The 26,907-nt window shown below is 38.2% G+C and overlaps 2 protein-coding genes across 5 annotated transcripts in view; both read right to left on the bottom strand.

The window, feature by feature from the left end:
- The window catches only part of alpha-Catr (alpha-catenin related), an 81,885-nt gene extending 57,786 nt beyond the window's left edge, over window positions 1-24,099 (bottom strand). Inside the window, 3 exon segments of the mRNA XM_028300202.1 lie at window positions 19,734-19,914; window positions 23,822-23,964; window positions 23,967-24,099. Of these exon segments, the coding sequence (XP_028156003.1) occupies window positions 19,734-19,914; window positions 23,822-23,964; window positions 23,967-24,099 (457 nt within the window).
- A 1,097-nt stretch (window positions 24,100-25,196) lies between these two features.
- Window positions 25,197-26,907, bottom strand: part of LOC114349804 (myosin-IIIb) — a 35,219-nt gene continuing 33,508 nt past the window's right edge. For all 4 annotated transcript variants that reach the window (XM_028300340.1, XM_028300343.1, XM_028300341.1 and 1 more), the window contains one exon: window positions 25,197-26,556. In XM_028300340.1, coding sequence (XP_028156141.1) covers window positions 26,199-26,556 — 358 coding nt within the window. In that variant the 3' untranslated portion in view covers window positions 25,197-26,198. The remainder of the gene's footprint in view (window positions 26,557-26,907) is intronic.

Raw genomic sequence — 26,907 nt, 5'->3', positions numbered from 1 at the left:
TGCATCAAGTTCTTTGAACTTTCAGAGCAATATTTCGCTGTGTAATATTGTTTGAATAATGAAAAGTTTCATCAAGTTTTGCATTAGATTCGATATGAAATTTTAATAAACCAAGTTCGAGTTCATTGTACCGAACTTTCTTTCTATTTATTAGAATAGGTACTCTACCTAGTATTCGTTATTGCACAGTATATCAAGTTCGTCCGATACACAAAGTTTACCAAACTAATTACTATAAACGCGAAATTTTGTAAGGATGGATGTTTGTTTGTTCAAGCAATAACTATTTCGATCACCTTTGCCTTAATGTAGCATAGCTAGATACTAGGTTTACTAAGATAGAAAATGGATTTGGAATGGAAGGTGAATCTGGACTTTATTATTTACAAGGTGCATTAATCCTATATACTAGTTTATTAGGTATGCTTATTACATACATCAACTCCATTATAACGCAACACATAACGTGCATTCTTCTGTTTAGGTAGTAACCTATCTATAAACTATAACCTTTATCTATAAACCTTTGCTACCGATTGATTTCAAATTATTTTTAAATAGTACAGTAAAAGCATTGGCCGTACGTGGCCAGTACGTGGCTCATTACGTCAATTGCTGAACGGGCTGTGGCGTAGAAAAGGCCCGAGACTACTGGTGACGTGTGCACTTTTGCTGAACCGGGGTATACCTAATTGGGGCAGTCGTCTCGTAATCCCGTAATAGTAACCTTTATGCTACTTTAGGCGAAACTTATACCATGGGAAAAAACGTCAATGAAGTGCACATTTTATCGTAAATATCGACGTTCTATTTTTCAGTCGTGCTGTGAATTAAATTAGCCCCCGAACTAATGTGTTACGTGTTTATTTGGATACTTAAAAAGTACTATTTCAGAGCATGTTATTTATCACACATAAATGTGATTTATTTTACATGTACGCAATCATAAATAACGGAAAAAATAGGAATTTGTGGATAGAAAGCAATTTTTTAAAAACGAACAGTCTAAAAATGTCACCTGAAAATAACTGCAGAGTTTGCGAACTGGATTCACTTTTAGTCTGCGTTCTAATTAAAATGTTACCTGGAACAAGGACAGTTTCAACATTATTAAAAAGTTATGTGATAGTCTATTAAATGTGAAGACTGCACTCTATGATTCAGTCTCAGAGTTAAGGTTAATGTGTGGGTGTAACGTGGGCTGACAGTCTTGTGTCAGGTACTAAAGTTTCCCAACAACCCATTTCAGCTTTGAAGAATGACAACGACCACGATTCTAACGTTCAGTGATTTATTCCCCTCTTGTTTGTCTTCAATCACGAAACACGTTCTTATCAAATACAAACAAACACTACCACGGAGAGCGTTGATATAATATCAGAACCAAAGCAGCGAGTCATTTTGTCGTCACGTAAAAAGTTGATGCGGCAACGTGGTCACCTTAAGATTCAGCGCAGCCAAACTGAAATGAACTGCGCCATATGGTGAGAGGGTGATTCCTCAAAATAAATCAGCCAATAAGTTACGTCGTCGGCACTTCGGACTCTCGTTTCCTGAAAATTTTCAGGCGATGCTACAAATTGCGAACGCCTCCGATGAATTTCCGTTGGCCGGCTCGACATTTCCGGGAAATGACGGAGCGCTCACACGCCGACTAATAGACCTTTCGTGACCAGCCAGTATCTGAAACGAAATGATAGCAAACGGCATAACGATCCATTAGTCAATATTTCCCCACTTTAGTCTCCACAATGGTTTATTCGTGTCTACAACTACTCCGGATAATAGATTGCAGCACTTTCTATAAATTGTTTGAAAACATTTATGGCGGTGGTAATAAAAATATCATGTTTTCTTCGGAACTTCCGCGAACGGCCGCCGTAAACATGTCAACACGGCTCTTTTTATTCGCTCGGAAAATGCACGTACCTATCATTTTTTGTGCGATAGCTATCTGACAGGTTGATTATAAAAACGTCTCGGGGAATTTGTTTGACAAGCCAATGTTAACGCTGTAACGAATAGCCGGGTGTTTTTATTGCTTCATAAGGTTTGTTTTGGTGAGGCGAGTTGTTTATCTAACTCGATTTGCTTACGAAATCATGTTAACGAACATGGAACATGGTATTGGTTTCGTGTGTACCTACATTATGAGTGGGTACACGAAACCAATCCTTGCTCATTGAATCGAATCCTGAATTGTTAACAATATAGACTAGATACAAGCACTAAATTATTTGGAGAACCTGAGAAATAAAACAATGACAATATAGAATTTATCGAAAAGTTTATATAGAATTAAATTAAAAATTCAAAGTTTATATAAAATTCTATATTGTCATTATTTTATTTCTCAGGTTCTCCAAATAATTTAGTGCTTGTATCTAGTCGCGGGAGGTGCGAGCGGCGCAGGACCGATCTTTGTGGAAATCCTTGGGGGAGGCCTTTGTCCAGCAGTCTTTCGTTTCAGCCGAAAGACTGCTGGACAAAGGCCTTCACCAGATCGCCACTCAAGAACTTTCCTGCCCCAGCGGCCATCAGCTCTACGAGCTATGTGATCCCCCCATGGATAGTAGATGTAGATATAAATTCTTTCTAATAATTATAATAACAGTTTCTTTTATATGTCTTCCCGTGTACTTGTTGCATTTATTTTTGTGTGTTTGCTGACGTGCGCAGGCGCGGGCGTGTTTGCGCTCATTCAATTTGCAGAAGCCCCTGAGGCGGTAATCCCGGGCTTAGAGTTGTTGCGTCCCGCTTTTCGAAACTCTTTTATACATCACGCGTGCGATTGTCTCCTTATAAAAAGTATCTTAACTTAAGTTATGACGTTACTGACATCAAGTTCTTGGTATTCCATAAGTAGTTGATCTACATAGTCTTTAGATACTATGTATTATGTACTATGTTCATAAAGAAAACGGCATTTACGTTACTTTAATGCATCTTCAGGGCTAACATGTCGACGGTTAGAAAAGTTAACAACCTCTTCTTTAAAAAGTAATCAGCCTGTTAACAATAAATTTTATATTATGCATGTAACACATAATAACCATGAAGGGAATCAGGTATATTTTAAAGTAAAAATGCGAAGTAATTTCAACAGACGTGTGTACTGATCGAATCCAACAGAACAGACAGAGAGTAAAACAAAAGAATGCCGTATGATTTTTCACTGTCACAATATCCAAATAGGTTTTATATCACTCGCGATCGCGAACATGCCCTATCATAAAGAAGTACGACATGTTTTCTTTTGAATACATAAGCACGTATCCACGCGAGAATTAGACGTCGCCGCTAATCGCATTATTTCCACGGCCTATTTTTACACGGATATGTGGACGCATCGCGAGGAAGTCGTGTCATTTTTCAAACTGTGACATAAGGGACGTGACAAAACTATAGCCTTTTATTTTACCCTATTCTTTCCCGCAACCTGGCGCGCGTGGGAATCGTTTTCCAGTCAACCAAAACCTCACATTCTTATGGGATAGCTTTTCAGAGGTCAATTGACATTCATGATAAATTATTTTTTTTGTGACAATGTTTTTTGTTTTTATGAGGAGACGGTGTTTTGTTGTGAAGTCAACGTATTCCCGTAAATCTGATCTTGATTTTTAACTTAGGGATAGCGAAGCGAGCACAAATTAATTTACGCACTATCACATAACCCAGGTAAAGACAAATATTAAGTTAATGTCAATTTTCTGTGCTTGTTTAAATATTTTCTGAGCCAATTTGATAAAATCATATTATTATTATTATTTGCTCTACTTGTAGACCATTTGTGGTTGTATTGTAATAAACTAAATTAAAATATAAATGTAAATAAATAATAAATCAGTAGAAAATGTTACATATCATAATGAAAATACATCGTCAGTGTGTCATGCGCCTTTTAGGTCGGCGGAACGATTTATGGATGTTTCGTGAATTATTGTATCCCGCTGTCACAAGGCGGTAAAAGTATTAATGTTTCCTGCGGGCCGTGTAAATTGTTTTGTAATTCACGATACATTTGCATTCAGATTGAGTGAAATACGTTAACAAATCAACGGCTTCAGTGTAATGTAATAATAGGGTTATGTGTGCCAGCTTTAACTTGACTTTATGGTCTTTGTCAATACAAAGTATTCAACTAATTTGTTCTGCACCCACCAATCTATTGCAACGTATAAAGACTAAAGAGTATTGGCTGGGACAGTTTAATTAAACAGAGGGCAACTTTGTACAGAAACTTATGCCAAGACCAAAACAAGTTCGGTCTGCTAGCTCTACAGAATACATTCTAAGTTGTACAACTTCCTGCAGAACATACACTTGTCTTGTCAACTTGTGGTCATTTGTAGTTTGCTCTTACGGCATTAACTTCGCATTTCTAGAGACGTAAGATAAAAGATTTGAGAGAAAAAGTACCTTATTAACTGCAGATTTTTTAAGCTTAATTCCGTAGAGGCTGTATAGATATCTACATACTCTTTCATATATTTTTAGGAGTCATGCTGCTTGTTTTGAAACGTATTTGAATTATAAACTTTGTAGCAAATTAAAAGATGGCTTTGACTAAAACGTCTTTACAGTTTAGAAAATAGTTTCGTTTATGTTAGTAGGTGATTCTAACTAAACCGCTATAGCGTACATTGTGGCGGCTACTTCGCTCGGAGACCATTAAACTTAGAAACTTAGTAGTTTGAATTTGACATAGTTCACTGGTGTGGTGGCCCAATTTCAGGCATAACATAGTAAACGGTAAGTCTACACTTTAGAAGTTTTTAAGTGGTAACTTTTACGTACCATAAAAATATGAATAAGATAATTATATGAAAAAGTATCTTCATCTTAAAATTAAAGCGGTAAAATACCTTTGGAAAAATAAAAGAAAAACTTAATTTTCAGAAGAAATATAAGTCGGCTTTATAGCACTGAAAAATAAACAAAATATTTTTCTACCTGAAATAAAAAAGGTTATTTGAAGTTAAATCCACGCATCTCTTCCCTCATCTTCTTATGGGTTGCTTGAAGTTACCTACTTAAAGTTGTGGGTTTGGATAACAAATTCCCTTGTTTCCACTTTCTGGAATTTTTACTTTTCCTTTTGAACATTACAGAACAATATTAATGTTTGGATAGTTTACTCAAACTCAAAACTTGATGTAAATGCGTGTCCCTCTAATTAAATGGGCTTGGGTAAGACATAAATAAACGGAGATGCCAAAATTGGCCCAGTAGTTAGGCCGTGCCATGTTAGGGGGCAGAGGAAGTCGTTGGCATCCACACAAAGGTTGTCAGTTGGCAATGAAACGCAAATAAGTAGACACTCAAGCAAACTAGAGCCAAATGCGGTAATAAAATTTCCGAAGAACATTTTGTAGTAGCCAATCGTGCGTGCGGAGCGCGCGCCTTGGAACTGTTTTTGTCACGACACGACATGGAATTGTTATATTAATATTATTCTGAAAGGTCTTAATCTTGTAGGAAAAAGAAAATGTGCTTGAAGTTTGAGGAAAATGACCTGATTCATATAATAATTTTATTTTCCCAAATCATAATGGTGTCATAGAGTTTAAAAACATTATTCGTAGTCGTTATTATCGCTGGCTGGGCATAAAAAATATATGCAAGCAAGACAAAGCTAGAAGTTACCGATCACATTGACGAGCCTAACATTGTTTTACTTATGAAATACTGTATTGTTTTTAAACAAAACATTCTAAAGCGTGTTGTGTTGTTGTTATCGATTCGTTATCATCAGGCTGCCAAGTGCGAACAAGGCGATCCGCTTGTCGCGAATAAATAACGCTGGCGCGACAACTTAAAATTAAATTTTAAATTAAACGCCTGTGGGAATTGACAGCTCAAGGGGGAAAGTGACAATTTTACTTTGATAAAGTTTGATGACATTGTTCTTTGAGGAAAACCATTGGGTGGCCCGATCGCAAATTCAGAATTCCATTAGGAAATTGGTTTTTTACGCTTGCTCTGAGTGGGTGTTTTACATCGTGGTGTTAAGATAACGAATAACTTCAGCACCTGTGTCACGGGTTATAAAACTTCATCATCGCAGCAATTGCTTTTGCTGATATAAATTAGGAAAATCGCAATATTTTTTTATGTTTTCCGTCTGATTTTACGAGTACGGGGGTATTGTGTTTTTTTTTGTATTTAATGAGTGTGTATGTTTTGGCCTGAAAAGGAAATAGGGATCCATTTTCTACAAAGGATAGTTGAGTAGGCATAAAGAGCTTATTTGGGAGAGGATCCTCGGGGCCATAATCCGCAAGGCGCTGGTCGAGAGCACATTATCGCGGCATTATGCTGATGCGTGCGGACGCGCCGCCGGATCGCGCCGGAACCTTACGCCGGATTTATGCCAATAATAGGCGCACGATTTTCTAGCCATTATTGTGAAGGAGCAATAAACGTGTAGTGGATATTTCAATGAGGGTGCCATGAGAACCTAGTATAGTACATAAATTATTATTTTACTTTACGGAACCATGAAATATCGAAACATTGAATCAACGGGCATCTCTATCACATCTGAACTAACCTCTTAGGGCAAAAAATAGTGCTCTATGAAATACAATAGTTCTATAAAGTAGGACTATAGTATTAAAAGAATATCTCTGGTTAATTCTCGCGAACAGTTCATACGCAACTCTTATAAATGGTCGTTTTATGGAACCCATCTACCGACTGGTGCCACCCGAAAAATACCCTCGTAAAAAATTACGGACAAAACGAGATTTGGAATTTATTATGCTATTTTATGGAACTTAATATATTTTACGCACAGGGATTTCGGAATGATTGTCGGCTGTAGGTATCCACATTCATTTTCATGGAAACGGCTGAGGGCTTTTGTGAAAAACCTTTTTAACCTTTAATATTATGCATTTTGGAATTTACAGCTCCATAACCACAAACGGGTTGGAATATTGGTTGGTTTTTTAATAAAATGGGACGTAGCGTTTACGTAACTTCAATTAACCATACATTTACCTTTTTAGTCGTAGTATGACCACTACTATAATGTGGTTAAATTCTGACATCTTTAGTGGCTGTTAGAGTAGATGCAGTTACTTGCATAGTTCCAACTCAAAGCCAATTGATCGACCTGCTAGGAGGATCAGAACCTCACGATAATTCAGTTGTGGTACGATTTGCTTTGATACTGCATGAAATGGCATTAGTCATCGAATCGTTCTTAATCGCCTTATCTCTAATAGGCTGAAGATTCAGCGGGAAATTCAGGGAAACTACAGTTAATTTACACTGCTCTCAATACGAGTTGGAGCATCCACAATCAAATTCCAATTCTGGGGTACGGTTATTGTGCAACTGATGATTCCATGGCACATTTTGGCACTTGCAGAATGCTATCAGTATCACGACACTCCATCTTTTTATGCAGATTATACGTGTTCAACTACAGTTGAAACGCTCGCTAACGAAATCGCTCGTTTTATCGTGTATTGGTTCATGTAATGCAAATTGCATTGCAAACGTCGATGCCAATCGCACGGCTGCATACGATGCAAACGCTCTACATATTTTTATTGACTTTTGATTTTTATTTTAAATAAACAAGCCCCGCGCTGCTGCTAGCGTGGAATTTTAATTTTACCGTAAAAATAGAAGGCTCTTTTCAAGGGCACTACGGGCATTGCGAGTGTAATTAGTAATTAAAAGTTTAACACTATAATTAGACTGTCAGATCCAGTTTTACCATGTAAACATTAAATGTATTAAAATTAATTTCTCATTAATTCTATGAACAGAAAGGTCATGTATGTGCCTTGTTACAGCTCTGACTATATGGGACATGTCATATTCCTTTTAAAGATGGAACGAAAATAATGTTAGACGAATGATATTAGCCTTTTTAAAAGGCTTCAAAAATGAGTGTGTCAAGAATTTTTTGTCGTAGCAGAACACTTCTAGTTTAAAATCTAAAAGCTCACGTCTTGAATAGTCTTGTTGAGTGGTCTCCATTTTGCTCTCGGTATTTACGAGTATTTTGCGGAGGCAAATAAAACACTTGTTTATGCCGAAGGGCTATTTCTTTAGACTGCCAGTGGACTCGTTTGAATTAACTGCGACATTAACTCACTTAACGACGTACAGTCAGAAACAGAGGCAATGTTGGTAATTAATAAAATTAAACAAAATATAACTTTGAAGCATGGGTTGATATTACAGCTTCACGTAAACAGTAAAAACTTTACTCCTTCTGTCGCAAGCATCATTGTATGTCTCCATATAAGATTAAAAAGCCACGCGTGATTTTTAGAAGCGTGCAAACTTGTTTGTCTCCAGGCAATGAACGTTATCTCTATCGCAACTCACGCGTCGTTGGCTCCGCCGCACTTTTATTCAATGAGCGACTCGCCCGCCACTTCGGATGAGCGCTGAAGCCAGTTTATACTGCTGTAAACTTTAGGGCGACTCGGCCCGTTACTTCTATTTGGTTGCCCACCGGGATCGTAAATAAAACCACCGGTGAAATGCAATGTGCAAATATTAGGGTTAAGTTGACGGCAATCCGAATTTATATGTTACTAAATACGGCTTGAAACAGTTAGGTAAGTCAACAATTGTGATTTAAAGTAATGAAATGGTTGTTTGTGTTACCAAAATGAAACTTTGCATGATCTCAGTTTCAATTGCTTGCGAAAGAAAGACTCGCTTTGATTTGCCTCTTTGAGTGATCTCGTAGGGTTCCGCTTTGAAAGACCTTCTAAAGAGAACTCAGTGGGTAGAGTGTGAACAAGTGAGTGAATTAAAGGCAGCATTTCCCTAGGGAACTCCACTTTGAGTACGGCTTAAGACGATTTTACTCACACGTCCAAGTGTAGTTGAGTTGAATGAAGTGAAATTCGTGGGGTTATTTCCTCCCCCACACGGCAGCAGTAATTACGCCATGAGAGCTTGCTCATTTACCGGATAATGTTTTGTGCTTTACAAATAAATATTTTCTATGCCTTTAGACCAACCCTTTTTATTTTTGAAGTTTGCCCTGGGAGCTTATTTTCGTTAACAAGCTTATTATGTTAAAGAGGAGTGTTTCATCTCAATACCTGATGTTAATTTTTGGGTCAGATTTTATGCGAAAATTTTATTTCATCATATAGGTACTATAGTGGCTTCAAGTCTGTTAGCGAACTTTCTACAAAAGATACTGCATAACTAAATTATTACTACATAGATACTAGAATATTTTATATTGAATTATTCAAACTGGTTAGTTTGGTCTATAAATCAATCCTTCATAACAAGCGAATAAAGAAGTTAATTTGTAGTTTTGTAATCCTTTAGAGCCGACAGATATCGAGTAAACTGAATTGTATTATTTACAAGAGTCGAAGTGCGCTATAAACTATTTCAATTTACTTGGCAATCGCTATATCAAGACCAGTGAATGAAACTTGTCTGTCGATGTCAGAGATATAAATATCGGGTGGGAGATATCTTCCGAGATAAAACTTTTCTAGAGCAAGTTAGATGCAACCGAAGACTTAGAGTTTATGCGGTTATCCAATAAAGCTTTACCAACTTTTAGTTTTTACAAATTCTCGAACAAGCTAGGCCTGTATCGGTCTGACTCGATTAATAGCGAAGGGTTGGTTTATATGACGTAAAAGACCTTACGAAATTGTTAATATTATCATTTCAAGTTGATATTTTACAACCACAGCCTTGGGGTTGAATTTAAAGGTTTTACTGCCAATAAATGTTTGATAGCGGCAAATCCCATGAATATATGGCTGCCGAAATAGCTTGTTAAGTCTTTTGTGGTCGAGAAATACATGAAGATCAATTAATGTACTAATGTAGTTTTCATGCTTTTTTAAAAGCTGAGAGAAAAAGTGTTAAGAAATAATAATTAGGATAGTAGGTATTTTTGACAAAAAAGAGTACATACCTAGTTCACGAAGCGAAGCACATGCAATTTCTATGGAAAGTGGTCCATGAATCAATAGGATATAAGATACCAGATCAACAATATCAGATGTATGTACGTACAGCATCCTCTATTTATGGTTATGTCGAGAGAAGAGATGGAATCTGCAATGAACCTATTTTTGTTGGGGCACGAGAATCGGATTCGGCTGAATTAGAAATACAGATGATATGTTTAAGAAGGCCTCAGGTGTTCTTAGTTTCTTTTATCTTCGAAATAATTCTTCAGTAAACTTAATAAAACACAGGAGGATAGGAGAAAAAGCTACATTTCAATGATAGGTTTAGCAACATTTTAAGACTAAAGTTGGTCGCTGCGTTTTACTTACTTTTTTGAGGATAAGGGCTCTGGGTCAAGAAGCAGGTACGACACTAGATCAATCTTCCAATATGCATTCGCATTTATGTTTGCAATAAACTTTATGCATTCTGCTCGCGTAGTAAAATAGAAATTGGAATTTACTAGGAGGTCGGCAGATAAATCCCACGTGACGCAGACTTTACGGCGGCCCTAGTTTCGGAGGTAAGAATACGTGTACAGTCACGTCCAATACATATTTTCTATGCCTATCAAATACCTACAATAATAAAATTGCTGCCCTCCGTATAGCATAGTGAACCTACTATACTCCTTGTTATATAAAGTTTTTGGTTTACGCTACGGATTTGACTGCTTTTATTGATTGTCTTAAATATGTTTAGGACTGCTCAAATCTCAAAATTACATAATATAGAATATTAACTTACACTTGCTTACATTGCTATTTGTGATAATACGCCATTACGTTTTCATTAAAAATATTACAAAAGGTACGTTCCACTCCATAAAATTTTCACACAAAAGCCGTCGTAATCTAACAACTTATTTCACTCTCGGTGAAAGTTTGTTTTCATGCGAAGTTTTTACATTATTTATCTATATACTAAGTGTGGATGAAACTCTTTTCCGAGAGAAATTAACTTATCTTACTCTTCATATCGTGAAAATATTTTATTAAGAAAACTTTATGCTAACAGCTCGTAAATTGTGTTGTACAAAACAAGTTCAGAGAGGGTAAATTGAAGAACCTGCACGTTTTCGCCTTTCCTACAGAGTAAATTGGATTTAAATTCGTTTCAAAGCGATGCACTCGAAAACCGATCAGAAAAATACTCTACAGGATTTCGTATTCCTAAATAAATAACTCTTAAATCCGTGCAAAGTGCTATTTCACAAGCGTTCGCAAGTAAAAAAGTTGCTTTGTTTTGTAACAATCTGTGGATGTCCCCTCATTAATCCAGGTTCCTGCGTTATTTTGTACAAATTATCTTTCTTTCGAGGCCTTATGGCCGTTATCTATCTCTGTCGAAAGCCTTGCCTTATTGTAGTGTTTCAAATTGTTTTAGGGAATTTTCCTACCAATAAGTGGATATCCAATGCCTGCAATTAAAGACAATATTTAAACCAAAAATAGAGACAAATTGATCCCGTTCGTCAATTATGTTTGTTTGTATTTTTACTAATGAAGTAATCCAACCCGTTTTCTTTGCGGATTAACCCTGCTATCGATAAGGGCTCCTTAACAAACTTGCGTAATTTCCCGAACAAGAAAGATAAATGAAGAAGCAAATCTCGATAGATAACTAAGCGTTTTATATTAATTTGGTTGCGGGTTCGGGGAGACAGGCGAGCGCGTGCAAATTTGCGGCTTGCCCGCGCCCGGGTTATTTGGCCGTGGGAACTTCCTACACTTATTTAAAAGTTTTAACGAACGAATTTCGGGATACAGATTAGAAATTACGCTGCTATTTAGTATCACAATTTCTCTATTGCGTCGGCGGTGGTTGTGGTAAAATAATCATAAAAATCGATAAATGCGCGTTGCCATAGAGCACGTCAACGTTACACTCGTAACTTTGTGTGAAAGTTCTGCTACTTTAAATAATTGAAGCCAAATAAAGAAATAAATCTCAACCGGCTTTAAAACGCCCATTAATTTGATCCTAGGCTTGGCTCGGTCAAAGTCTGGCCGAGATTTTCAGCTTGATAACTTTACACTTTATTTTAAGGTCATTCCATTTTGTATGACCGTGAACTAAACGTCACATCAGAATAGTTCTATATTTACCGGGTGTTTAGGAATTCCATCATGTTTATGGAAATTAAATGAAGGAGCCTCCACTGGATTACGTGTTGTTTTATATTAATTTGGTTGCGGTCTCCGCGGCGACAGCAGAGGGCGTGCGAATCTGCGGTCGCTCCGGGAAATTTGGGTCTGGAGTGGAAACTTTCTTTGCACTTCTTTAAAAGGTCACCGCAGTTTAGGGTACTGCGTGAGGAAGAGCAAGGTTTTTTATGCTGCGGTATAAATTTTTTAAGAAGGTTTAAGAAGAAACATGATAGGTAAGTACTTTATTTTTATTTTGGGGTCTTTCTTTCAACTTGTATTTTATCGTCAATCAATACGGAGCTGTAGGTATAAATAATTGTGGCTGTCCCCAGCGGTCCGGTTCACCGAGTTACTCGCAAAATTTGGGCTCCATGTTCAAAAGACGTCCAATTAACAGCCCTTCATCAATCGTTATCGTTTAGACAACGTGACGCAATGAAGGGAAGCGCGTCGCCAATGTAAATCTATTAGCCTTAAAAAGAACTTTATATCAAACCCATCAGCTTATTACAATAAGATTTATATATTATTCATTACGATCGAAGGCTTAATTTATTATTATTATCACACAATAGCTTGGTACTAACATTTGAAAATGTCGTAGCATTTTCAACTCTTTGTTGGTTGCTAATTTTCCTTTTTATTGATACACATTTACACAATGTTAAAAACTATATCCCGTGGATGTTTCCTTACATCCTGATGGGACACGAGCGGGGAGTGTTCCCGAATTGTGTGAACAGTTAAAATGTTTGCTGGCTCGCGTGTAGGGCAAGTTATTATAGTGTGTTATTATAGGCCTGCCCATAAAGACGGCCAACAAGTGTTAGCCGAGGGGATATTTACCCCAGTGCGGTTAGTGCTTTATTGTTCTTGTGTAAGTCACGTAGGTAAACCGTTCTAATTATACCCTTAATTATAATGTGTGCGCTTATGAAGCCAGACAGCGCACTAGAAAAGAAAAATGAATTTATTCCATAATTCTATCATTAGCATACAATGTAACAGTCATACAATGAAACATTTAGATTTGATACGTCATAATATCAGAAAAAGCGCGTTATTAGAATAGGTATGACGAATTACAAAATCCACACATGTAGAGTCGCTAACTACAACTAGCTAAATAATAACATACTCAACAAGAATGTTTGACTAACAAAGTTAACAATTTGTCTGAGTGCTGTCTACTTTATGCGCATCGAAATGGATTACATTTTGTTTCGTAAACAAATAGATTTGCTGAAGAATAGTGCCGGCCATTACGGCGGAGTGGAGGCTCGAAGGCCACCGTCGACACCTGGTATTTATTAGATTTGTTTCGATCTGGGATAATCTTGTTACGCTGACCGGTGCCGCTTCGTCGCCTTTAGTTTTTTGGCGTTAGATCCGCACTGCAAGGCTTTATTTACGTAGTAAAATATGTTGGTTTTTCGACCTGTCGAGACCTTTCGTTACTCATCATAACGAGTATTTACTATACGAAGATTGAGGTTATAGGTTATAGAGACGATTTTCATGACTATAGGGGAAAATAAGAATCGACTCTCACTTCAGAATATTACATTAAAAGGGGCTTAGTTTTGTTTAATTCTTGATAAAGAATTATTATTTTATTTATACGAGTGGTCTAAATAAATTACGAGCTAACTTAAAATGCATTGCCTACCTATTTTGTCTTTGGTATAAAAATATAAAATTATGGATTTAGTAGTTGTGCTAATTTTTGGCTCTATGACAAATTCAGGTGACCTGTTTCTGCCTGTGAATTTATCCAACTAATTAGATTAGTCAGATTACAAATAGCCTTTCTCACCTTGCCTTAAAGCCCTGGGCTGTATTCGCAGGGTCCTAAATCAGATCCACTCACGAAATAGGCTTTTAGTGTCGTATAACTAATTTATTAGTCGTAAAAATGACCCCATAAAAAGCGGAATAAAAGAAAAGTGATTTATACCGGAGTCGCAATGATTGTAATCGCGACTCCTGTGCGTGGTTTACAAGAGTTACTATTTTAAGCATGTTTATAACTTTTTGGGTTATTTTTTTAATTTTTTTATTTCGTGCTTGCTGTAACCTTGATGTGACTTTGTGACCCACCTAAGGAAAAGGTTGAACTCTAAAATGTTTACAATCCAAAACTAGACGTGCCTGTATGAGCTATAGTGACCAAATAAAGGATTGACTAAAAATCTTTTGAAAAATTTAGAAACTCAGTGACATATTCCGAAGAGACTATGTAGTTCGTTTCATTTTAGATAGCAACCAGAGAGTTGGCTGCATTCCAACTTCTAACACGAGTCTTTATTCAAATAAATAAACATTGTTACTATCTATTTCTTTGAGAATCTTATTGTGATATTAAAACATAATCATCCTTAGTTAATGTTTCAAAACGAACCTATTCACTTTTTATTTCGTGTATTTCCCTGAAAAGCAATATCGTAGGTAGGTTGGTTCAATCGACGTTTACTGTAACTAACATCACATCATTTGTATAGGCAGGCGACATTATTTTGATAATAGTCGTGATTTACAAAATGGCTCTTGTCCTAAAGGAGGGAAGAACGGGCATGGGGGGCGAGGGTCCCATTGTGTGGATCTTTTGTTTGTTGGTATGCTGGATCCGTTAATAGCTCGAAGCATTAAAATTCGGGTCAGGTTGTTGACACAAATTTATGAGGGTTTGGAAAAGGGCAACCTTGATTTTACGTTAAAGGTTTTAATAAAGATATCATGATACAAATTAATTTTATGATAGGTAAGTGATACCTATTCGACGAAGGTCAGAGTAATTGAAAATCTAAATATTTTTTGTTGAAGCTCGTTTTCAATTTATTAAATCTGTCTTATCCGTGTTACCGGTTATTACACCGAAAAATCATTCCATCCCAGTCCATGAACAATATCGATATTTTAATCTAACGCCCCAGATTCTAAAGTGTCGTAGTATTTTTGACAAAATGGTTTTCCAGATCAGATTTAGCTCGTCATTAATATTGTTAATTATATCCAGCTGAGCCAGCGCGCATTTATCAAACGGGAGTTAGTTCTTGGTCGCACTATCAGTGCTGCAATTTATACTGCGCGGCACCGGCGAGTGCGCGATAACTTTGGTGCAGGTATATTTGAGATAGCGCCCGTTAAGTGCTTTGCAAATAAATACCTCTTAATCCAATCTGCTTTAACTACCTTATGTAACCCGGTTTAGTGTTTTAGCCTCGTTTCGAAATAACGGTACAGTTTTATAAACCTGAAATATTCTACCTTGATTATAAACACAAACCCATGAACAATCTTACATAATACCTTCTTTAAAAGCTAATTGCCTAGCTTTTAAAGAAGCTTCCTCAACACGAAACAATTTACAGGAAGACATTTCTAGTATCATTATTACACTTACTAAACTTAATTTGTAGTACTCTACTAAGTACCCACTGAAATGACTTTGTTTGAATTAATTTGTTTGTTCATCAATTGGCATCGCAATAACTAGAGCAAATTGAACTCCAGTTCCCCTAGCAATCGACGCACAATACGAGTAGGGAGCTATTCCTGTAAGCCTACTCACAGCTTCATCTAGCGCCGTATAAATAAAGGCTTTCGTTCACTATGCCGCGTACTGCGCATATTGTCGGCGGGAGATACTCCACGTAGAGGTGGCACAAGCAATACATTCTCCGCGAACACAGAGCATGCAAGGATAATTACGTCGTGCCAGGCCTTCATAATGTGCGCCCGACCCGCTTCAAACGTCGCAATAAGACTTAGTTTAAATTAAGGGCGAATCGGCAAAGATCAACAGTTCAGTTTATCTGGCGATTAGTTCGGTCCAAGTTTGAAACCCTTTGAAATGTTACACCTTGATAAGGATTTTGGTGATAAATGAAGTTTATTAGACGGACGATGACAAACCATTTACAATTTAAATTGAAGATTGAGTCGCTTTTCAAATTAATCCGCTCATGCGAAAATTATTAACTGTATAACAACGCAATCTCTATCTGAAGATCGTAACTTTATTTTAAGATCTATGAATGAACCCGTGTAATGTTCATTGATGTCAAGCGCTACGGCTCAGCACAAAAGCAATGTGAGCCAGAATGGGCTCTTACTTATTTCTGTCTAAACAGAATTAACGTGATGCTTATTTATTTGACAAGAAGACAGCGTTCTCTTCTGATCTCGAAAAATTAAAACAAACTGCTGAAAATGAAGTATGGATTGGTAGAGCGCCAGATGACGACAAATTTAAAAATGTCCCAAAACATTTTATGTGGAAAATAATTAATATTATAGCAAAACTTTTGTTAAACTTTTTTTTCTTCACGCCGTACAACTTTCCCATGTACACTACATACGGATGTTCAATTCATAATACATAACGTAACTTATGTATTCTGAGATTTGCAATTGAAATCAAATAAGGCCGGGGTGAAATCAGTCAAACATTTACCTTTAGTGAGGGTATCCCCAAGGGCCTTTGCTTCGTTATCGTATAAAGGTCATACATAGGTTATAGGTAGAACAGTCTCTAACAAATATCCATATGAATATATGCTAGGTATGTATGTCAATATCATGAGTGCTGATAACGAAAATAACGACATATCTTTGTTTACTGGTACCAGTCTATTTTAATCACAAAAATCAACACCTATTTTGTCGTACAGCGTTTTCCGGATCTGTTTTCTTTGACACGTGAAACTTTTTAGATATTCTTTGACATTCAATAATGGGGACAATTTTTGAACGCCCCCAGATTCGTTCAGGCGCTCGTCTGCCCTTTTGAAAGGGGATAACACGGAACGATTAAAAAGTCGCAAAAGTTCAATTTTTCAGACCCTTCGGACAGCGGCGAAACGATAAATCGTGACGATCGATCGTTACGTGTAACGGTACCCTAGCACAATGGAGATATCGGAGAGATTTATAGGTCACGCGCGCCTTGATTAAAAACCTCCTAAATGGTACGGGGGTAGATGTAATTTCACTGATTTCCATTTGGGAATATGTGACAAAAAATTTCAATATTCCAACCACATTTTATGAAATTACTGTAGCTGATGAGGTTGGGCGACTAATCTCTTTTACATTATTTGAAAAACTGGTTTTATGTAACCAGTTCGTGTCTCGTGTTTTATATCTACATTTTTATAGCAGCAGTAACAAGGAACGATGAATACTTCAGGCGACATCCTTCTGAAATAATAATTACGTAGTTAAAAGTTTTAAACTGGCTCTGCTTTTTAAATTTCGTTGTTCCTATCACGACCACACTTCAACATTTGGGCGTTCCGCCAAGTTTCCATACAAAATGTTCCATGAAAACTTCGTTACTACACATATCATGACGTTGGGAACATTTCTCAGTTCAGGTAAAGTGCCATTCTTCGTCAACTTTGTGGTAGTATACCTAGTTATATTATATGTATAACCTAAGTATATCACACTTTAAACTTTATTATACTGTTTTAAAGTATGTTAGTGTGTGAGTCAGTTTAATTAAATGCCTGCGTACGGAACTATTTCGACAAATTGGCGCAATGAAAACTATCCCAAAAGTTGTGCTATTTGTATGCAAATTTATGTCGTTTTCAGCTCCAAGTTCATAAAAGGCTTGGGGATGAACCATTTAATTTGTATTTTTAAATTAGAAGCTAACTTAAAATAACAATAATCACCGCAAGTCACTATCTGCCCTTATAGTAGGTAATTACGAATGGTACCATAAAATCAGAATAATTAATAGTTTCAGGGGGTATATTATCAAACATTTCAGTATTCAGACTGTTTTTTCTACTTCTTGCACTGCTACAGTCTAATGTTTTTAAGTTAATCTTGCCAAATTGCTATGACGTATGATAATTGGTACAATTCAGTAACAACCAATTAAACAGTGAAATGCTGCAGCGTTGGTGGTTGTTAAAACTAATTACACCACAGAGTAATTAGTGAAAAGCAACAAAACATGGCGTCCTTTTTCTGTACTTAAAAAGTCTTTTAGAAGACATTGTTTGCCCACAACCAACATTGTACCGTATTTTAGTGCCGTTTGCACTAAAATACGGTACAATGTTAGTTATTTGTTAATTTACTATGATTTATTATCAGTTTTAGGTGTTCAAGTAATAAACATCGTCGAATATAGTAATGCAATAAGTAAGTATTAACCAAAATTACTTCGAAAACAAAAGCCTTTGGCTGGCGTGGGTGACGGCAGCGCTGCAAATATTAAATACCTGAGCAGCATACGCTGAGATTATATTATGTTGATTTTCTGACCCGGTCATTTTGGAAGGTAATATTTTTGCCTCTCCTCATAATATCCAACCCTGGTCGTTCTAGAGAGTCTGATATACATATAGGAATATTAATTCGGTTTACTTACGGCTCTACAAAACGAAGGAGAAAAGTTGAAAATTACATCGTTTGTACAGTGCCGAAATATCGGAGACTCGAAATTAAGGTCGATGGTAGCAATCCCGTCAATAAATCATTATTTCGTTTTCGGCTAGCTTTCTAAAGTAGAAGTATACAGAATAACATCGTTAAAATGTCTACATGAGAATTTTTTCAAGAAGTTGACCACCTACAGGAAAAGATGGCGAAACAACGTAACTATCCGCCCATAATTCTTGTCTTGTCACACACCTAACGGCCACGACCATTTTATCAAGCAAGAGTAGGTATAACAACTGAGAAGACGACCGAATCAGAGATCTTAAAGCATGGTCATACTCTTTTGTGACCTTTCCTAAAGCCTTCTGAATCTTGAAGCATAGGCTTACCTGCAGCTTTAAGACTCAACGGGACTAAGCAGTGAACTCTAAACACAAGGGCTGCCATAATAGATCAAACCTGGTCGAGCTGGCGCAAAAGAAGGGCCAAAAACCTATAATAATAATAATAAGCCCCGCAGGGCAGCTTTGTGGCGAGCTGTTGGTGAGTAGCGACACCACGGGGCCAGTTGTTAATCCGAGTGCTCCCGAGAGTCGGTCAAGACCCTCATCTTCGGCTTGCCGAAGTGGAATCCAAGAGGGTCTGCAGGACTTTCACCTCTGGCTTGCCTTAACCGGCCGGCCAGAGTGGAGTCGCTAGAGCTATATGCTCCAGGGGTGGAAGTGTTAAAGGGCGTTTAACGCCGCGAGTAACCTCGGAGAAAGCGCAGCACATCTCTCTACACCCCTGAGCTGGCAGACGCCAATGTTGCCCCTCAGTCCGGTCTATATGACTCATGACGCCAGGGGGGGCCCATTTAGTCGCTGGCTAGTCACCGCCTGCCATTTTTTCAGTCCGAGACTATGAACCAGGCAGGTGACGCGTAGTCTCCATCCATAGCCCAGTAACCAGTCCCTCCATCCTTCATCCATAACCCTATTCCATTCACCAATAACTGCAATAGCTCCTGTGCAATGGCTGGGGATGGTCTCTGGCTACATCCCATGATATAGTCAGAGACTAGATCCAGCATGTGCACCACTTTCACTTTTGTCGATTATTTTGCGCTTAAAACGGCCTCTACGTGTTGGATCTGTATCCCCACGCAAGCCTTATAAAGGACCGGGCCACTTTTGACCCGTGAGCTCCAAAGCGTACAAATAATAATAATAATACCTGCAGCGCGCGCCTCCTTGCAAGCCAGCACCATGCTGTGCCTGACGTCGGGATTGTCGTCGGCGATGGTCTCCCCGACGGCCACGAAGCGCTCGACGGCGCAGGCGACGGCGGCCCCCACGCGCTGCACGGCCGCCCCGCCCGCCGCCGCCTCGCCGCGTGTCGCCACCAGGCTGCTGATCTGGTAGGTGATAGAAGATTATTAGAAATCATCATCATCAGTGTGCTTACCATGAGTTTACGTTAGGTTTGCTCGCTAGCGACTGCGTAAAAAATGTCATTAAATGCATTAAATGTATGACATGTTGTGCAGCGCCCCTAGCGGCTACTTTCAAGAATTAAATCTTGATTGACGTACTCGTATGACGTATATACCTATCACTGATGAGATTTTTTGAAGTACTCGTAAACTCATGGTAAGCACACAGGTCATCATGTAGTCTCCACTACAGGAGCAAGCATTCTCTAATTTCCAGGAAGCAAATGGGGAGGTTCTATTCTACTCTTACTCGTATATTGCTAGAACCACACGGCTCCTATTAAAAAAGTTATTAATACTACAGGCTTGTTTAGGGGTCATCCATAAAGTACGTCACACGTAAAGAGGGGGGGAGGGGGTTGACAAAGTGTGACATAGTGTGACAAGGGGTGGGAGGGGTCCTAAGTTTCGTGACATCACATTTTAATTGTTTCAAATATTTGATATATAATGTTGATTTAATAAAAAAAGTACTTAATTTAAATGGAATTAAAAGTAATTTCGGAACTGCTGTTAATTTAATAATTTTTCGTTGTGAAATTGCAAAANCGTTAGGTGTGCTCGCTAGCGACTGCGTAAAAAAATGTCATTAAATGTATGACATGTTGTGCAGCGCCCCTAGCGGCTACTTTCAAGAATTAAATCTTGATAGATTTTTTGACGTACTCGTAAACTCATGGTAAGCACACAGGACATCATGTAGTCTCCATTGTAGGAGCAAGCTTTCTCTAATTTCCAGTAGGCAAATGGGGGTGGTTCTATTCTGTTCTTTTGCTAGAACTACACGGCTTCTATTAAAAAAGTTATTGATACTACAGGCTTGTTATGAGCTATAAAGAAATACTCCGAATCATCTATGGTTGTAGGTAGAGTGCATCTATGTGCTACGTAATTATTTAATCCAGTAGACAAGTAGGATACAAGCTGTACTAAAACTAGTCAAGAATTATGTTTTTCAAATATGTATTTAATTTGAAAATGATAAAGATTCGTAATAAAATTGTTCATTAAATCAGTTCACTACTATACTTTTTAACATTTTCAGCTCATTTTCAAAGTTTTTGCCGTTGATGCATTCGTACCTAACGTTAGAACGAATGAAATTCTTATTACCTACTTATTCGTTTTATAAGCTTGCATTTGCGCGCGCAAAAGTATTTTATTTTTTATCTGAGCCGAGGGTTTTGACCAAACAAATTCAAGAGATACCTACAACTCACTTAGATTTATTTTTGTCCTCCATTTTCGTTTTCGGGACTCAAAGCGCGTGCTCAATTGGATTGGGACGCCAACACAAAACAAAATTACAATAGGTAGGTACGTTTCCTCCTTACTTTTGACGGTGATATCTTACATTTCTTTAGATCTCAATACTCCACTTAACACCAAGATAAAAGAGATATTGGTTTTTCATATCAAATGGCTAAAACAGCGATAAAAAATAGGTACTTGCATTTGAAAATTACGCTTACACTCGACTTTGTACCTCTGAATAACTTAAAGTAGATTTGTTAGAGCTCTTATGCAAATATTGTTACTCTGATTCTATATGCATTGTACTTCAGAATTTTCAGTTTTCATTCTAAAACTTAATTTTCAGTGTCTAGATTTACACGCAGGGTTGTTTTTGATTGTTAATTTTGCTTGAACCGTAATTTTTAATAGCACCACCATAACTACTCAATTCTGGAGCGAAAATGAGTTCAGTAAATTACTACTCTAGAGGTATTCGTTTTAGGTAATTCAATATTATCAAGTAGGTACGCTGTAGTAAAGCGCTTCGGGGTCAACTGAATCTGATTTTGTAAGAAGAATCGCTACAGATTGCGTCACATAGGAGCACAGCGCATTAGCTTCGTAGGCTTTTAAATGTAGCTAATGTACAGCTTGTTCAGCTATTTCTAAAGGTAAGAACATCTGAATACACTTGGGGCGCTGACGAGGATGTTTTATTCAGCTGCTAAAAGGCCGCTAATTTATTTGTTAAATAATGTAAGTCCTCCGCCCTGTCAACCCTTAATTTTTGATAAGGGAAAAATAACCTGCCACACGAAACCGTGTTTAAANTTAACTTTATGGTTTAAATAAAGCCGAGCCTTTCATAATAATTAATTTTAGACAATACAGGCTTTAGAGTGTAGATTACACAGAAAGATTTGTTACTGAAATATTCGTTAATTAAAACTTTGAAGAAAATGATTCCGATCAAAATTGGAATCTCACTTTTATTTTCTGATAGGTACTGTATTCAGAATACAACAATATATCTAAGCAAAATCTCTCTGACCCAAACACGTTTCATTCTGTTTAGTTATTCACGTGCAATAAGCATTTTACGTGTACCTACATTAGCGCTGGGGGTCGCAATTTATAACGTGAACGTCTTGTGGGGTGTCGAATACGGATCTTTCATACGAGTATATTTGGGAAGTTTTNGATGTTGTCATAAAGATTCATTCTATATCTACGAATAAATGATTCCGTAGGTTTATTAAACAATAACCTGCTACTTTAACCGGTACTAAATGAGTTTCATATGTTCAATAGAAATATATTTCTATTATGGTTAAAATAATTACGATCATCATCATTATCAATGAATGCTTCAAAATTACCTATTGTGTTCCACGTTTTGACTAAGTCAAGGTAGTCCATTCATGACCACGCACCTTTTGTAAGTCTTTCGTCTAGCTTCTCATAATGTCACGTCTCATTTTAGGTGACCCGAATGACCGATAAAGAGATAAATGATCCTAAACCTTATTTATGGCCCATCTACGTAAGTAGATTACTGTGAAATTATTGTTACGTAGATGACATCGTCAACGAGATGTTTAAATATGACCGCAAAAAACAGCAAAGGTAGGTAGGAATATCTTCATATTTAAGAAGGGCTCGTAAACAGAATTAAGACGGTAAGTATCTCACGAAAAGCGACTATGCCCATAAACTTTTGCAACTTAAGGAGGGTTTGCTGTTGACCTTTCAGAAGTCCTTTTCTGAGTAGCAGTATTAGGTAAAAAATTACATAATCGTTATCTTAAATATTTTTAATTCTTAGCGTATTAGACATTAGTCTTGCCTGATGGATTGTCAGAACTTCTTTCTATGATCTGGGGTCGGAACTGAACACGTAAGCGGCGGACGCTTGCATTATAAATCATACCTATGATAGTGGGCTGATTAATGATGGGTGGTCTTGGTCAGCAGTTCCGGAAAATGAAAATATTGTCATTTTCGCATAACTTTTTACGTAAATTCAGATAAATGTATTTGGATAAAACTGTAGAATTTTATGTAGAGCATAGACTACCATGGAATAGGCGTGGGTATCTTGTCATGTGAAGCCTTCGTATTTCTTTACATACGCTTACTAAGACTCTTATGACACACAGTGCACGTGTTAGAAAAATTAACAAGTTTAAGAAAACTAACTAAATCTTGCAGATTTTATTGCGTGTGTAAAGTTTACCAACCTAACTAATTTATTTGGCATCATGAATGTAAACAAATCAATCTTTCTTCTTCTAATTACTACTAAACATGCAAACTTTTCAATTTCAATTGGGAGCATAATGGGTTAGCGGTCCGAATTGGAATAATTAACAGTTGAAATTAATCATTTTGAGGAGTCGCTCACGACGTCGGCCGGAAACCGGGCGAGACCGCGCGGCGCGAGCTCTGATCAAGGTCGTCCTTGCACGCAAGCTTCTTCGCCAGCCGGGCGACTTGTTGCGCCGGGCTATCACCAAACCCATCGCCGGAAGCGGTGAGGATGTGATCTCCGGAGGTTCGTCAAGATGTAAACAGTGGCCGCGTCGGCACGTACCTGCGGCTCCCGGCGCGCGTATTCGTCGTCATCGGAAAGCGCGTCCATGTCGTCGTGGGCGGCTGCACGCGGGCGGTGGGCGCGCGCTCGGCGGCGGCGCGCAGTCCGCGGGCGCGCGCGTGCTCCGTGGCTGCTCTCGCTGCGGCACCGCGCCGCTCCGCCCGCGTCCGCCGCGGCACTGACGGCTCGGCCCGGCGCGCATCGATCGCGCCCGGCCCGCCCGCCTCGCCGCGCCGCCCGTCACCACTCCACGTGGCCGCCCGCCCTCGTGCTCGCATCGCAAACCGACAACTAACTTTTTATGAAAGCGATTACTACGTTCCGATATCGTAAACAAACGTAAAACTAACCTATTTACCACAAACCAGTAAAATTTTGCGGTTTGACACGATGCAACCTATGTTTTCCGAGTAGAGCTTTCGCATAAGTCGTTTAAACCGCCCGCCGCAACTTTGTTTTACTGCGACTGCGCGACCGGAGGCGCAACAGATAGTCGCAATGAGCGCGAAATTCTAATCGTAAACGTCAGAGCTGGACGTGACGATCCTCACCGGCGACGCATTAGTTATTACAGCAGCTCCCGAAATAGAGTGTTGGTTTTAGATTATACGCGTAAAGCCGATGTTATAGTGGCGCGACGTCAGAGGCCAGTGTCGACGCAATCAGGTGGTGTTACGATGAGACGTCACAGGCGCCGGGGCCGCGTGGTGGGGTGCAGGTCGCCCGGGGTCTTCGACGGTGATGCATGCACGGGTAGCATACCTGCTTGATGAGAGGGAGCAGGGTTCTCTCGATGGAGTGTGTTTTGATTCGCACGAAGTCGAAGTCCGGCAGGCTGGCGGCCGCCATGGCTGGCGCAGACGCGACTGCGCGTGTGCGCGCGCAGCCGGCGGCGGGCGGCCATTGGGCGGCGCGCGCCCGTCACGTGGCGCCCCCGCCCGCCCGCCGCGCCGCCCGCCCGCCGTAAACATCAGATTGCGTGTTTAGGTTATCGTGTACTCCTGTGGGCTTTTAAAACTACAGGTTGGCGTGTTTTACTTTGTTTTCATTTCTAGCGCCAATTGTATACTCATATTTTTTACTTTACTTTCTCCATTCCGAGAATCAAGATTGTTTCATGTGGAACTGGATTTTTACCGGATTGTTTTATTTCAAAAAGTTTATTTGACTCAAATATTAGCATCTACGAGAGTAGACATTTGCTATTATATTACTAGATTTATAACGATCATAATATAGATAATAGTCGATGACTTTCTAGGTTAATGTTTATTAAGTAACCTATAATCATCTAAAAGAAATCACAGGAACAGGATAAGGGTTGAAATAAAATGTTATATGAATGCACAATTTATTTATTAGTTTAAACTCTCAAACAGATAACTAGTAAACTTATTATTAATCATTGGCACATTATCACAAAAGTTGTCAATGATCCAATTCCATTACATTTAATGGCATTATCAAATTCCATGAAACCTATTCTGCCTACTTCAGCCTGAGATCTATTTTCTTCAGATATTTTATCTACACATTGTACCTATACAAATTTTAAAAGTTTAACAAAAACTATACAAAACCTATAATACTGATACATAATGTATATCGAGGAGTTAGAACAGTGAACAGAAATACAATATATTTAGTATGTGGCCACAAAATAAGTAACTTACAAAGTAAACTATTTACTAAAGCTTTGGTAATTGTATTACGAAGAATGACGTATGACAGAACATATTGCTAAATATTACATTATTGGTGGTCTATTTCAAATATCATTATGTTACATAAATTACAAAATAATAATATTCAACCTTTATACTTAACAATACGAGTAATATAATTATTTTTCTAAATCTTGATTGACTATGTTATTATAGTGTTTAGGGATAGAGTTAAACTACATAAACTAGACGATGTAATTATTCAAACGCAGTTGACTGGTCATAGTTCATGAGTCGTGACTGCTCATTGAATTGCAAATCCGCGAGTGAATAAATAGGATGATAGACGTACGCATCCGCATACGTAATTAATTAGCGGATGAGCGGACGTGGATATGATAAATTAATATTCGTATACCATTTATCTGAATGCGTATTCCAATAAATTATGCGTGGACGGAAACAATAGAACCGCGGTTGCAAAAACAATGTATATTGTTGCTGAAATTCTAGAGCTTTTTGAACTTTTAAAGCTCCTCGTATTATTTATTGGATTTATTTAAAAGTAAACAGTTATTCACATTTAGGTGTCAAGAAATTGATTCAACAATAAATAATATGTTTTATAGGTATTTACTATAAAATACCAAACATTCTATGACCAACCATCTCTACCATTTTTATTCGGTCGGTTGATAAAACAATTCAAATGGCTAATTATAATACACTCCCATACTGATTTGTGGGCGGCGTTTGTTATACAGAGGCTGTTTGGAGCTAGTGCTGTCTTGCGAGCTATCCGACATCCACGGGCTTTGTCCGGGGGAGTTCCGCACTTTCCTCTTGCGGAGGCTCTCGGTCGGGCCGAGAGTGGGCCTCAGAAGCTGCTTGAAGCGGAACGGTCCCTCCGTGTAGTCGTCGTCCGAACTGAAGATAGGGGTGGCGAGGATCTCGGGCGAGTTGCGCAGGATCTTACGGAAATCTGATTCGGGGTCGTGCGCCTGGTTGTAGACCGGTCGTGGCGGCGCCTCAGACTTTTGGGCGTTCTTTACGAGCTCGTTTATCTTGTTGCTGTAAAGTTTAAGATGTTAATATCGTAATTGTATCGTTAAGTTCATGGGTGATTTCTTCATTTTATTGTCAGAATTCTACACAAGTAAATATTTTAGCATCTAAGACGCAATTGTAAATATTATCTTAATGATCTTTAGCATTTTGTTAAATGTCAGTTTCGTCAATAACATAACATTCTAAGAACAGTACAGAGCTACGACATGCAAAAACTAATGAGACATTTTTACAGATGGGAACCACAACTACGTTAGCAACCATCCTAATCCATACCCGTTGCTCCTACACCCGGCGAAGCATGCGTCAGAGAAATAGGTTTAGTATCAAGGCCAGAATCGCGCGAACTCGTGC

The sequence above is a fragment of the Ostrinia furnacalis genome, unplaced genomic scaffold (genome assembly GCF_004193835.3).
Source record: "Ostrinia furnacalis isolate ACB-3 unplaced genomic scaffold, ASM419383v2 OfSCF0710, whole genome shotgun sequence".
In the NCBI taxonomy this organism is placed as follows: domain Eukaryota; kingdom Metazoa; phylum Arthropoda; class Insecta; order Lepidoptera; family Crambidae; genus Ostrinia; species Ostrinia furnacalis.
Note: the sequence above shows the minus strand (reverse complement) of the source record. Positions and strands in the feature narration are given on the sequence as shown.